This window comes from Styela clava, chromosome 9 (genome assembly GCF_964204865.1).
Source record: "Styela clava chromosome 9, kaStyClav1.hap1.2, whole genome shotgun sequence".
NCBI lineage: Eukaryota > Metazoa > Chordata > Ascidiacea > Stolidobranchia > Styelidae > Styela > Styela clava.
In genome coordinates, this window is record NC_135258.1 from 15,805,860 (window position 1) to 15,821,232 (window position 15,373).

General features: G+C 33.5%; 1 protein-coding gene across 1 annotated transcript; it reads right to left on the bottom strand.

Annotated features, from left to right (window-relative positions):
* Nucleotides 1-284: 284 nt before the first annotated feature.
* On the bottom strand, nt 285-13,313 carry LOC120339011 (haloacid dehalogenase-like hydrolase domain-containing 5). The gene is made up of 8 exons (XM_039407049.2): nt 12,971-13,313; nt 12,321-12,524; nt 11,609-11,812; nt 11,087-11,307; nt 9,386-9,571; nt 8,171-8,372; nt 7,569-7,625; nt 285-2,100 (listed from the first exon to the last, which is right to left on the bottom strand). Exons 1-8 carry the CDS (start codon nt 13,067-13,069, stop codon nt 1,960-1,962), a joined length of 1,314 nt encoding a protein of 437 aa, XP_039262983.2. The 5' UTR covers nt 13,070-13,313; the 3' UTR covers nt 285-1,959.
* Between the last annotated feature and the right edge of the window lie 2,060 nt (nt 13,314-15,373).

Genomic DNA, 15,373 nt, shown 5'->3' on the forward strand with positions numbered 1-15,373 from the left:
CTCCATTTTCAGCAATGCCAGAGATGATCTTACAGCACGCACCTTGGCCCGCAACAATAACATTAATTCCCATTGTATTATTGTTTACAATATATATATATATATACATAGAAAATCGGTAACTTTTTGAATAATTTACATCAATGCACATTGGACCATCAAACTTGGATCTTTCAACACCCTGGTTGAGCTGTTGCACATGCCTAGAATTCAGAATCGCTATATCGTCCATCTCAACGCCCTAGAAATATTACGAATCTAAAAATGGTCTATCAGACCGCAAATCTTTTTGAAGATATTTTTATTCAGACTTGTTGAATTGATAAATCACTTACGTTGATAAATGACTAACTCACCAGCTATAGAATTACTTCAACTTACCAAAAAGACAGACAATTCTGACAAACCGCAAACCAAAAACAAGCGCTAATTGCTGATTAATTTCTGTATCCATTCTTCTGCATTCAAGCATGAAAGTAAAGCACGGAAAATTACAGAAAATGGAGACATATGACATATAATAATTTCTATCGCTCATCCACAACAATATATATTATACATAGTGTGATTGATTATCTATATTCCTATCAATGGCTAATTATCACGCTGCTTCAAATCATTCTAAATTAATAGTTCTACATATGTACTAAATTGAATAGTCCATCAACAAAAGAGATCGCACAGAGATTGAAGTAGAAGATGCAAAAAATTTAAATGAATATTAAAAATTTCCAAGTCAAATATTTCAATTGATAATGTCAACAAGGTATATACCTAATTAAATTTCGACATCTTTTTATCTGGTAAAATGCAATTATCTTCTCATTCGTGGGAAACTGAAAATTTTGCTGTAAATTCAAATATTACCTATTCAAAATAGTCTAATGCGATTTTCAAATAATATGGTTTCTTAAAAAGGCAGATTATGACAGAAAGTGCTTTAAAGATAAAAGCTTGCTAGATCTTTCATGGGATATTTGCAGGGTATGCCAAACTCTAAAACATTTCACAAACTCTTGAATACGCTCAAACTTATCCAGGATATTAGAAAATGAAAAACTACTGAACAAATGAAAAAAGCAATACAGTTTTACTAAAATCGCAAACATGATTTTCTTTGTTACTCTGGATAATTTTCCTAATTGAAGACATTTGTGTGTGTATGTGTGATATTAGTGGATAGACACATGCGCTGCAACAGTACGTGTTTCAAATTTTAAAGGTTTTGCAAGCTTTCCTGATCTTTGGGTAACCTTTGTGTTTTTATTAAGTGTTATAGTAGGAAGTTCGGAATAGAATTAATTGATTGATTTATAAAAAAGATGCCACGATACTATTATAAATACGAATTTATATAATAACTAACCAAATTTTGAAATATGGCCTATTTCAAAATATCATATTCATTTGCAACAATATTTATATTAGCAAATGAAATAAATTTGCTAAGATGTGCAAATACGTATGATAATCATAGACAATAGTGTATAAGCTATTGTCACTCAATACCACAATAAATAATATCCTATATAGTTTTCTAAAACAAAAAGAACATAAGAAAAAATTCACCTAGAAATGCTGAAATTTTACCAATCAAAAAACTTTTTCAAAAAATAAATTGCCATCAGGGCCATGATGTTACACAAATTATTATTAAAAGAATAAGAACTCGTAAAAATAATTATTTCTACTTAATAACATTTAATTACAGATACTAAACATTTAAAGACAAAAATACATAATGTAAAAGCATCAGTAAAATTGATGGCAATTACAAGTAATTTTAATAAAATTAAAATTGACAAGATACTACGCCAAGTCAATAGAATTACTGCAATAGAGGAAAAATATGTTCATAAAAACGATGTGTCAATGCCCAAATCGTAAATTGAGATTCGTCAAAACTGATACCATTTCAGCGAACAGGTCCAAACAGTAACACCAGTAGTACACCGAGTCTCATTTAAAGCCTTCTTTATCAAATATGAGATCTATGGCAGTGTTTAAATCATGAGTAATGTAGGTGGGCTGACACAAGTTGGCATCAAAATCCATATCACGTGGCCCATGAAATACAGGCGGAATGTCGTAACTGCTTCCCTGTAAAAAACAATTATCAATTGTGATGGCTTTGTGAAGATTTTTAACAGCATATTTTTACATCTTCACTCTAAACAAGGCTATGTACGAGCAAGCTAGATGAGGAATTATCATAGTTTGGAAAGATCAAAATTTTTCTAGTTCAGCTTGCCCCCAATTTGAGAGGTTACCCCACACGCCACTATAGTTGAGTCTAATGCTTTACCCACTAGACAACCAGTGCCAACAAATGTATTGAAAAGTGGCACCAAATATTTGAAAGGTAACTGACATAATATAGGCATTTCAGAATTTGAATCAATATTCAGTAAATACTGAACTGTATGTAAGTAAGACCTAAATGTAAGGTAACCGGCAGTTTCCATGCGGGTATTATTGCATATAATTTCTACCCACATGGAATAATGTATTGAATTGATATTTGGAAATTAATTTCAATTTGATAACATTTGAAATGTGTGAATATTTAAGATGATCATTTATATCAATAGCAAATTTTATTTTTTTGTCAGATATGGATATCAGGACATTGATATGACAGCAGTGTTCACTATTAGCGCACTTTTTTGCGAAAATTGCGAAGCACTTTCGCAACCTTTTTTAGGGACTGCGAAATAGCACTTTTTCCGATTTTGAAGAGAAATAGCACTTTTTTCCGATTTTGAATGGAATAAAAATTCAAAGTCAACAAATATTTTCGAGTATTAAGTTGACAAATAAGTAACATACTAGTACTTTTGTAACTCAATTCTGCATATCATAACGATATTTACCGGAATTCTAACCTATGAGATGCAGACATAGGAGATAAAGCTTTTGCATTAACGGCAAAATTCTTGTTTATAATATGATTATTATACAAGCACACCGATTCCGCTTCTCCCCCAAAAAACGCTCCCGGGGCGTTTCTTTGAACGAGAGTGGTCATGTGACTATCAATGATATCGATGAATTCCAAATGACTATAAAAGTGTTAGTAAGGTGTTATAGTCACTTTGGATGAATTGTGACCAACAAACTGCACGATTTTCAAATCAGACGAAACTTTTAGCAGCATGTCACAGATTTGCAAAATCAACAAATTCACAAAATACCATTAAGTGCCATTTTATTGTAATCACAATGTTGAAAGGACATGGCATTTTCCGGAATTTTGCGATATTTACACAACTATTTCTCATTGATATATATGCGAGGACGGGTGGGCAAAATTCAATATTTTTTTGAATCGAATATTTTTAAGGAGTACCGAATAAACGTGGTGGAAACATTAAAAAATCGGCAAAAAAGCCTTTTTACTGGTTAATTCCGTTGTAATCGCTAATTGTTCTTGTCACCGATCGTTTTGGCGGCGATATCCAGGTTTTGGGTAATCTATATTCCCGCCCTCTCTTTTTTACAAATATGAATTCTTGTGGGTCGGCGGACACCGAAGTTTTATATTTCGGGTTTACCCGTTCGTTCAACTCGGCAACAGCTGTTGAAGACATTGAGGACTCAAATTAACATTTGCGTTGGCTTTAATATTATCTATCAAGATTTGTAAATTTACCGTCCCAATTTTATGCGAATGGTAATATTATTGTCCATATCGTGATGCAGATATTTATTAAGACGATAATTAACTTTCTCATGTATTTCTATGATGATAAACTTCGCAAATCTGAAATTGTGCCAATCAATGTTGATTTGAAATAGTGATTGAATAATTCGGCTATAAAGGCATTTCTGCGTGGTCATAAGACGAGATGACGTTAATGAAAAGCACTTCTTTTACAGGATATTTTACGTATGCGACTTAATGCTAAAAAGATTGGGCCTAATAGAGATCAGGCGCTAATTGTAACTAATTCCCTCAAGTTTCAACATGTCTTCCACAAAACAATACCCCGGCGATAATTATAGCTAAAATGTTACTGAGCAATTCACAATTTTATTCATGGAATTTGCGAATTCACCAGTTTCTTGACGATTTTGATATTGTCACGCCCTAATTATTAGTGCAAAAATACTCCCCTTCTTCCGCGGCGGTTTGACAGGTTTTTTGTTCCATTCTTCAGAAAGTTCTGAAACGGGGGATATAGAATACTGAATCCGGAGGGTTGAATCCCTGTCCACTTACTGGTGATTTCCGTTTTGAAATGCGTGAAACATTCTCTATTTTAAATTAAATGATGTTTCGCGGGCTAGAGTTCTCCCGAAAATGATGTGTTCCAGACGTTAGTTAGACGATAGATAAAACATTAGATTAATAATTTTCGAGACGCCCCGTTTTCGAAAATACAAAGTTATATCGCAAAAAATGCGTTATGATACATTTAGAATGAAACATTATTTACGGTTAATTCAGATCATATTTTACTCTCCATGACACCCGGTATCCGAAAATACAGTTGTATCTCGAAAAATGTGTTTTGTTACATTTAAAATAAAACATTTTTGCAATAAATTTAGATCATATTTTACTTTTCATGACACCCGTTTCCGAAAATGCAAGGTTATATCGCGAAAATGTGTTTTGTTACATTTAAAATAAAACATTTTTGCGATTAATTTAGATAATATTTTACTTTTCAGGACACCCGTTTTCTAAAATACAAAGTTATATCACAAAAAATGCGTTTTGTTACATTTATTTTGCATTCCCATTAAAATACATATTTTCCCTAATTAAGGTCGTCGATGAATCTGTTCCTGTCGTTCAAGCTCGACACACGTTTGGACGAGTGTGGGGCGGTTTTTTGGTCGACGATAAATTAAAAAGTTGCCACACGTTATTTGTATAACGATAATAACTGAAAACTAAGATTTTATAATAGAGGTGAATTTGTCTCAAGATGGTATTTTACGATTCCTGCCCACAGAAAATAAACACGCTTGGTTATAATTGATATTCGTTTAATTTATTTTACACTATTAATAAACGCGCCACACCAATTGCGACCATATAAATTGCAGTCGCCTCGGTATGGACTGTATGTTTTTGGCGCTCTCACATTAATAATAATTTTCAACAAAACAATACCCCGACGGTCATTAAAGCTGAATTCGTTACCGAATAATTCACAATTTAATTACGGAATTTGCAATTTCAAGATCTCACTTAATAACAGGCGCAACAATTCGTAAACGAGCCGTTATAACGAAATTCGCGATTGATTTTACCTCTCTCTTGTTTACAATTTTAACATCCCGCCGGCCATGTATGGTCGAATAAAATGTTCACATATTCGAAACATGACTTGGCCAAGGATGGAAGGGATCACTAAAGAGCTAATAGAAAGTACATACGCGAGGGTATGATATTAATATCGAGAATATTTGTGAGCATATCACAGGACGGACCCGGCTGATTGTTGGCAAAACAACGATACGCTTAAGTTAATTGATCGGATACAGGTAAGTATTTATTTATCATCTCACTTGCGAACATCGAGGTTTTGGCGGAATCGTACGATCATGTTGTCTTTCTTAAATAATAATTTTTTCAATAAATGTTCATTTTACTTTTGCGTCTTTATTATATGTCGGGTTTTAATTTATTTTAAATTCGAAATTGTCCTAAATACTCCAACAGGTGTATAGGTATAATAATAATAGTATTTACCAAAGTACTTACCAGGGAAGTTTAATACACACGATGTGTAAAGGGCGTCGTAACTCCCGTTTATTAATTATAATTTTTTTTACATTCTGCTTAAAAAACAACGGCAGTCATCTCACGTAACTCTCGCGACCAAATCTTTTTTGTTTTGTATGGCATCGTCTTGGCGACGAATTTATTGCCGACTGAATTTTAATTGTGTTTTTCAGGATTTTCCAAGTTATTTTCTGTTTGTTTGTTTCTAAACTTCTCAAACTTGGGTAGCAATTACTATTAATGTGGGATTTGTGCATATGAACGATTGAATATCGTGACTGGATGTCCGATATCTGAGAATGCGTAATTCTCTTTCAACATTAATTTTCAGGATATCAGCGTTCATGTGGTCGAATAAAAATTATTTATCAAATGGATTGGTATTTCGAGACACTCTCAAAATTATTTGGGATCCACTATCATATCATTCGTTTATTTTTTATATTCATGTTTTTCTCAAGAATCACCCTCGTTATATTTAGTGTACCTTCGCAAAAGAAAACTCTTTGGTGTCATCGTTCCTATTAGTGTAATTGAAACCTCGCAAGTGGCGGTGTGATGCGAATATTTGATACTAGGTCAGCAGCATTACAAAGAGTGCTATTTATGAATGCTGAAAGTACATGACATTACTAAACATTTTGCCAATATATGATGTTTTCTGCCCGATTTAAACTAACTCGCACACCAAGGCATGTCGACATTTAAAAATTACTTGTCTGTGGGTAAGCTCTGAAATAGTATAATATAAATGTAAATGAGAAATTAGGTCACGCTAGTTCACGAAACAGGAGTATTTTCAAAGTGATCTTGTGTGATATTTCGGAGAAAAAAGTTTGAAAGGAAAGTAGGTCAACCTATCTCGTAAAACAGGGGAGTATCCTGCATAATAATTCGGAGGGAACGTAGGTTAACCTATCTTTTAAAACAGCGGGTGGCGACTTTCAAAGTGGTTCAAAATCACAAATTAATAATTATCAGATTAGGTTTAGGGATAAATCGAAAAGTTGAATTTCCAGCGCACCTAGCCCCAATTAGTTGATTGCTATTTATATTTGGGGAGTGGGGGGATTATTTTGCGTGGGATTTGTACAAACGATCCACCCTGTAACTAATATGGTTTCCAGCCTGCCTCGTGTCTGTTAGATGGAAGGAGTAACAAATGTGAAAGTCTTTGCTGTTTACGCGAGTAAGCAACTGACACCGTGATACACTGCATGAAAGTTTTGTCCGCGGCAGGTGTTAGCAGATGTCATTTCGTTGCCGATTAATTCGCTTGTTTTAATTAAACATGAATTCGCTTAAAGGGAACTCCGTTAACGAAAAGGCTTCTCTTTAAGTCATAATATTAACCGGAGGAGCGCTTTTTCGAGTATCTATGCCGTTTTAAATGGGTTTTATGAAAGGCTAGGGCACCTAACTTGTTAAAATCGGCAAAAGCACTTTCGCACTTTTTTTTTGGACTGCGAAGCACTTTCGCACTCATAATTTGCTTAGAGTTAACACTGTATGACAGTCTTTTGAACTTATTCATTATTTAAAATATGCTCATGAAATACCAATTCTCCATTCATTTCCTTCAATGACGCTATGTCTATACAATGTTAATGATCATTGGAATATACTGTATGGAGTCAATCTGTTACGTCACATTATTTGTCTTTTATTGAAAAAAAATACCCAAATAAATACTTTTTACATTGATCCAATTACCCAAATGTTCATTTTGAAATTTTACCTTCCATGTGTATAACAACGAATAATTTCTAAAACGCTAGGATAAAATTAAAAAAAGAATATACTGTTATATTAGGCTGATTTTACTCACTTCTTGAGAATACACGCCAGTGCAAACCAAAACTGAATGACAATCTTCAACTGATGCCTGAAAAAATATCGAAGTATTATGCATAGTTATCGTTATTCATTCTAATGTCACATACATTCTGCTATTTAAAAAAAATATCAAAAAGTAGTTTTCATTAGTTATTAGCCTATGCATTACCAACTTTGTTAACTATTGGTATTAATTATTTTTTGTCTGGGAGCAATTTTAAAGCGAACATCAATATAGGTAGAAATCACACTATACAGTGGTGTTCTCTTTGTCAGTGCATACCAAAGTGAAAGAGAATCACTTGTAGTCATATTTCACTTTCAAGTAGTCAGTACAATAGTATTGTTCGGAAGAAGACAAGGTACCGGTACTTCAAAACAAAGTTTCAATTTTGTGCTAATCTTGGGTGCTATTTGAGGTAACAATGTTTAGGCTATATATAACAACATCTGTGAACTATTGAAAGCTACTTACGACACTCAAATAAATACAAATGAAAGACTTTTATTATACACCCTTCATCAACAATATGAATGTGTTTCTAGCAATCATTTCTGGAAACAGTGTATATAAAAAAATTTAAAGATACATACTTGGAAATTAGAGACTGTCTTCTTGCCGGCACTCGCACTTGTTGTTATACTTCGGCTCCTCAAACCAGCATGAGCTTGTCGCCATGGTTGTTGAGAATGCAATAAGGCTACAGCAGCTTGCTGTTCAGCAGAATCTTCTTCATTTTCTTTCAATTTCTTATTGTAAAGATTGGCGCCGTATATATCAGCCATTGGATTATCACTATATAAAGAAAAAAAAAACCTTGAAGAAAAAAATATTAAACACGCACAATGATATACAAGCAAAAATTTTCTCATTCAAACATTCAAATTTCAGAAAAAGAGTTTTGGCCAGAACTGCCTAAACTATATGAATATAAATTGAAAATTCTTATAATATAAACCGCAAAACTTCAGAAAATTGAAACATGTAAATTAAAGGGGGTAAAAATATACTATTCCACTTAGAGTTAAGCCTAAAGGATGGTGAATCTTTAAAAGCAGATGTTGAGAAAATGACCTATATCTTTGTAATATTTGAAAATGAAACTTTTCAATATTTTTACATTCGCCCGTTTGTCATGAAAGCGTAGTGACACCTACATGTGACATATTTCTATTGTTGCTAATATTAGAATTAGGGTTACTGAACCATTCTGAAGTAGATAACGCACAATCAATACTAAAGTAGTATGTAAACGGGTAATCAATTGACCCTATTATCTCCAGTTAATCAATGCTACACCCGAACAGATGTGTCCAATTAAAATCAAAACCCTGATAATCAAAAACAGATGTCTACGATAACATCAATTGATCAATCACTTATTTCAACAGGGATAGTGCAAGAGTAAAGGACGCTCCAGAATTATGTTTACCAATATGGAGAACACTAATTTTGTTTGCCTACTTCATAACAAGTTGTATGAAGCGACTGAAACCTATGGGCAGGGGGTATATCCACTTGGCTAACAAAGACAGTCCCCGACTCGTAATAGGGAAAATCGGAATTAAATGATAACTCTAACCTGGTACACATAGTCTACTACGGGAGTACCCGAGTAAAGAGTTTAATAAAGTTTAGAATAATGCAAACTGACGAAATGTGAATAAAACATTTCCAATATAAAAAAAATATTGATCTGAAAATCAAAATTTTTTTGCAATTAAATAGAAGTTTCTAATAAATATGTATAAATAGTATAATTCAGCAATATAAAAATTTAATTTCAAGTCCTTTAAAAACTAGCGTACCCCACTGCATATAAACGTTGCAATAGGCCGAGTCCTAACTTTTCAGCTTCTTTTGATGCAAGTTGTTCGGCGTAATAATAAGTGCTTTCACTAGGTTTTCCGACAAGTGCAGAATATGTGAGACATTGGCCAGTAAGCTTCAAATAAACACTTTCCAAACATTGTAAAAACATTCCATGCCCAAATCTAAAAACAAGATGAATAATTATTTTAAGATGAAATGAAAAACACTATTTGTATGTTTGGAAAATAATAAAAACGGAAACTATATTTCACAAAATATTTGCATACAGTTGACATTCAAAAATGAATGTCATAATAATGTCATAATGAACCATGTTCAAAAATAGAAGGCAGTGCTTAAAATATATAGACAAGGAAGTGCCACAGTCAGACACCCTACAGCAGTGAGTAGAATTCTCCATAAACTTGCTCATTAAAATTTTTATTGAGAAAACCCTCCAATCATTTTTATTTCAAAATAGCCAGGTTAGGGGTAACCTAATAAGTCCCATTTTGTTAGAGAAAATTTGAGCATATGTAGAGATTTCATTTTTCCTTACTGAACAACCATTTAATCGTCTTTCAATCGTCGACAACAAATTACAAAAATTACCAGAGTCCAAAAATATTTACTGAATGATGTAACACCTTACGTATATGCAATAGGTCTAAGCAGTTTTATAAATCTTGCATAGTCATTCGATAGTAAATCAGTTCAATGAATCACACTTTTTTATGATAAAACGTCCTTCAAATGACCAAATTGACACATGGCGTCAAATACATATTAATCATTGAGTAAACACAAATCCTAATAAATCATCCCAGCAACTGAAATCATTAGCCATCAGTTAGTAGAAAATTTAATATATCTTTATTATAAGATAACCTAGCAATGACATCCTGCTATGAATTGGTTATTATGTTAATAATTTATAATTGGAGATGTTTCGAATATTAGTATTTTAGAAGTAAAGGTAAGTTGAATTGATAAACGGGTTACGCAAACTTGAAGTAATGCCACATAACGATCATCAAATAATTTGATATAATGTTACACCGACACTTGCCAGGTTAATGATTTTATAAAAATATTGATTTTGAGTATTTTTATAATATCAAACATAACACAAAAGAGCAATGCCCAAATATAAAGGCACGCTAGAAAAATGACTTTGTACCCGAAATTCCAGCTGAATGGTGAAAACATGGTATACATATGGAGTTATATGGGAAATGTGCTGAGAAACACCTGAGCAAAGGTGGGCAAATAACGGCCTGTGGGCCAGATCCGGCCCACCGAAGTGTTTCATCCGGCCCATTTAAGTCTGCTGAAATTACCACTATGGTTTTCATGGATATTAATTTCCGTTGTAAATATCGTCATATTGACCTCAATTGTTACATTCTCCTACTTATTATTATACAAACGCCAGCCTAGCTGTCGACCTAGCTTTTGTGAACAAACTGTTTTTTTTATTCATAGATTTTCCGGCCAAGTATCAAAGTCTTTGTTTTCGTGACTGGCCCACCCAAAAAAGTAATTGTCCACCCCTGGTCTATAGTTATGAAGATAAGTTTTTTTCAAATAAAAACCTTTTAGCAAAACAGCATATTGGTCCACTTCGTTTCCAACAACTCAGAAATCTTTAGTTTGTATTTATCTAACTAAACAAAGTAGGTAATGTATTTTTTTACCTTGGCATATGTGTTTCAGACATCCATTGTAAATCCATGTTGCAAGCAAGTACTGGTAAATGGGGCTTATTTACATCTGGCAAAGGTACTGGACCTCGTAGAGTACCATCCGTTAAAAGAACATCTGTTATGATTTGCAGGTTGGTTTCCCACCTGATTGGCTCTCCGAATAGAACAATACCCTCTATAGGTGGAAAATCATCAAAAGATGGATATTTGAACTAGAAAATGAAAATTAGATAAGACTTTAAGACTTGCTTTCTGCTGAATCAGGTTATACACACATATTGTATTTCTGGAGTGCGAAATAAAATAACCTTGGAAGTGATATTAAATTTACAAATTTGTATTAAACCATATCAATAACATCAGGAAAAGTACAACTAGGTTCATGCAATAAATGTACCTTTATTTTTTATTTTGAATCAATAGTTTGATCTAAATGAAATATTAATATTAAAACTTTAAAAGTATATCAACATACATACCATTCATTTAAGGTAGTAAAATTCTTCAACTTACTGTTTTTGGGCGTCTTGTATGATCAACCATATCAAGCATTGGGAAATGATCTCTCACATCATCAATCGTGACAGTATTAGTAAAACCTAGATTTTTTGCAATATCTTCAACAGGGCCTTGTCCCGATAAAAGAAGTCTTTTATTGTGAAATTGTTTAAATAATCGCAGTGGGCTATGTGAAAGCATCACTTGTTCTTCTGAAACCTGGAAAATAGAAAGTTAACTGTTTATAATGCAGTTTTGGAAGCAAAAGTTCATTCGCTGTAAGCAAATTTCATATATTTTTCATAATAATTCGTTTCAATAATTTATTTTAAAATAAAATGACTCAACACGAAACAGAAAATAACTCTCAATTCTAGAATTCCATTAGTCGGCTATGTTTTTTTTCTAATGTTTCTGTAATCAAATAGATTGTGCACCACAAATAAGATACTTGACGTTCGGAATAGATAATATAACATTCTGATTCTTAAAAAAAATGCAACTGGTTTGTTCATTATTTTGAGTAAATGTAAGGAGATAAAAAAACAGTGGCGTTTCTGGAGGGGGGCCAAAGGGGCAGCACGTTATAGGGGTGAGTTTGTTGTTTAGTTTGAATTAAATAACAATATTACAAACATTTATATACTCTTACTTGCCCCGGGTAGCAGAGAAATTTTACATGGCACTGTAGAAAAACTGAAAATCATTTTCAAATAGGAACAACTACCTTCACATTAAGTGCTTCACTCAGCTGTTCGGCTTTACATTTTCTTAGCGCATTACCCGCATTGGTAACAAAGACTACGGGGACGCGAAATTTTCCTTTATTATTGACAATCTTTTTGAAAGCATCTTGTGCTGCAGGAATGGGTTTTTTGCCGCGCAAAACCACTCCGTCTATGTCGAAGAGTAACCCAAAATGAATGTCTTGCTGCAAATTGAAAGCAGTGAGAAATAAAATATTGGATGAGATATTGAAACTAACACAGGAAAATTGGCAATAACAATAATTACTTGGTTTAGTGAAAACAAAACTTACTATGATGAAAAATATGCATATGATTCAAAAAAAAAAACTGTATTTTCTATAATATGTGCTAGGGAATAACCGGAATAATCACTATTTGACTATTTTAAATTTTTCACATATTCATAGTATATATTGGTTTTTTGCTTTGCTCGCAAAACTTGAAAAAAATAAAATTTGGATTAAACTAATAGCTATCGAGCTTAAAATATTATCACCCATTCTGGCTGGTTTATTATTGATATAATGAGAATTCAAAATATCCATGTAAAGTCATGGTTGACAGTACAGTACTAACAAAAAGCTTGACTAGTCTAATTTGAAAGTGCAAAGATAAAGTAATGGTTTACCTTTTGATTGAATGATGATGAAGACCTGGTGTTATTTTTAACAAAGGAAGAACTTCGGACAGCTCTATGAGCCAATTTACAAAGAATATTTGACCTCATATTTGCTTGTTCTTGGTATAATATATAAAAGCAACTTTAATATTGTCCACACAGCAACATATGCAGATATCCTTTAAAATAAAAACACCAAGCTGCCAACGTCAAGAAGAACGATAACTAAATAACTTGCAATATTGAAAATTAGTACCGGAGCAGAAATTCATCACTTTTAAAGTATATTTCCACCTGTTATTAAAATTTAAATATGTTTTCATACAGTACCGGTAGTCTATAATAGAAAAAAAATTTCAAGCCATTACAGTCAAGTCGCGAGTCTAGCTTCAAGTTGAACAACTAAAATCCACGGTTCTAGTATTTAGTTTTATGTTTTTCATTCTGCAGTTCTGTTGTTTTCGCGGTACAGCGGCACGGTATGTTTTTACGATATTCTGCTATTAGTGATCACCTTCTTTCCTCAACACTAACAAAACAACACTGACTGTATCTAGGCCACAGGTCTGATCGCCTGTGACTTATCACGTACAAAACTAGATCCTCCCCCTAACCTAAATGATGCAACAAATGAAAAAAGCCGGCTCTTTACGCCTTTGACGTCCTCATTGTCGATTGGTTACTGCGCAGAGGCGTGAATCCGGTCAATGATAGTGGTATTGACGCTGTCTTCCTTGTTTGCTTTCTTGGCATGTAGCAAAACTTTTCACTATTTAAATATAAACTACTTTTTCAGTTTCACAGCCAAAATCGAGATACGTAGGATGCTATTAAATGGCAGTAATCAACAAAATGGGATGAACACACAATACGTCGAGGGATATTAAAGCGCTTGTTAGATGTAAAGTTTATACTAAATCTTTCCTCTTTTTATCACCAAATGTAAAAATGTTGGAAAACAAAAATGTAGAAAAGGCATATAAAAACGAACTTTTTGCCTGTGCCACAGACTATTATGCACTGATAAGGTCGATTTTATAACAGACTACGTACTAAAACGTGTATGTACGTACTACGTACACGTCATTTCAAATGAAAAAGGCAAGAACGGAAAAGTTCAATCTCGGCAAGCCTTGTTTTCTTCCGTTTTCATGGTTTCACTGAAAGTGGCTGAACACCTGATAGAGTTGAAAGGCAGAATTCAATGCACAAAACATAAATTTATTATATAAAACTTTAAAATTACTAGGATTCCTTTCATCCACATTTCGAATATGAAATCACATTGGAAAAACGGTAATCCTTAACAATGTCATTTTTTCTCATTCGGTATGATTTTGCATTTAACAAAGTTATGTTGGTAGTGATAGGCTACTTCGGTTTTTATAAACGAGCGTATTGAATTTCAAAAATATGCAATAAAATAACATTGAAAGTCATCTCAAATTTACAAATTTGTTTATTTAAATAAGGCCATACTTGTAAATGCTATTCAGCAGGTATCGAAATTGTGTTGGCAATATCAAGGACACTCAGTTAGATAAATGGATACTTTATTTCAAGTGATCAAAATGATTAAATGCTACCAAAATAAGCATGTCATAAAGTGCAAAATGGCGACAAATTCTATATTTTTTAAGCGTCGGCATCATTCAAAAATCTGAGACATGCGTATAGCTGCATCATTGCTTCAATACCAAATTATGATTTTTCACCCAAATGTATATTATATTTATAGAAACAACATCTTCATTGTGTTCCTGAACAACCGAACCTTCTTGTAATTCTTTCTCGTGTGATCCGCTGAATATACTAATAACATTTACACATACAGTATATACTTAACCTAGCCTAGCCAAATCTTCATTCTTATAATTCATACTTCTTTTGAGGCAATGGCGTAGCCAGGGGGGGGGGGGGGGTGGTTTTTTCCCGGGTCGACCCCCCCCTCCCTCCTTTTGAAATGTAAAAAAAAAAAAAATTATTTTTCTGTATCATAGATAGCAATTTTCCGTAGCTTGAAATGCTTTTTAGACCCTCAAGACTCACTGACTACTGAAACGTTCGATCGGACCCGCTAGCAGTTTCGATCTAACTTGGCAAAAAAAAAAAATTCAGAACCCCCCCTTTGAAAATTTTTGGCTACGCCCCTGTTTTGAGGCATTCGACCTCTCTATTGTGGACGTCAGGGGTGTGTAACCTACAGCCCGCAAGGCAAAGTCCGAGCCCGAGGAGAAGTGCCAATTTTGAAATGAGTCATTTTTCGCTCGCAAAGCCTTCGCCGAACGTCGACGGGGCGACGCCGATTTTGCCCCGGTTGCTCATTGTATATCGTATTCTCTCTTTTATCTTCCACTCGCCGCGTTTGTCTCGTTTGTTTTCTGTTTCTTTTACTAAATCATCGGGGCTAGC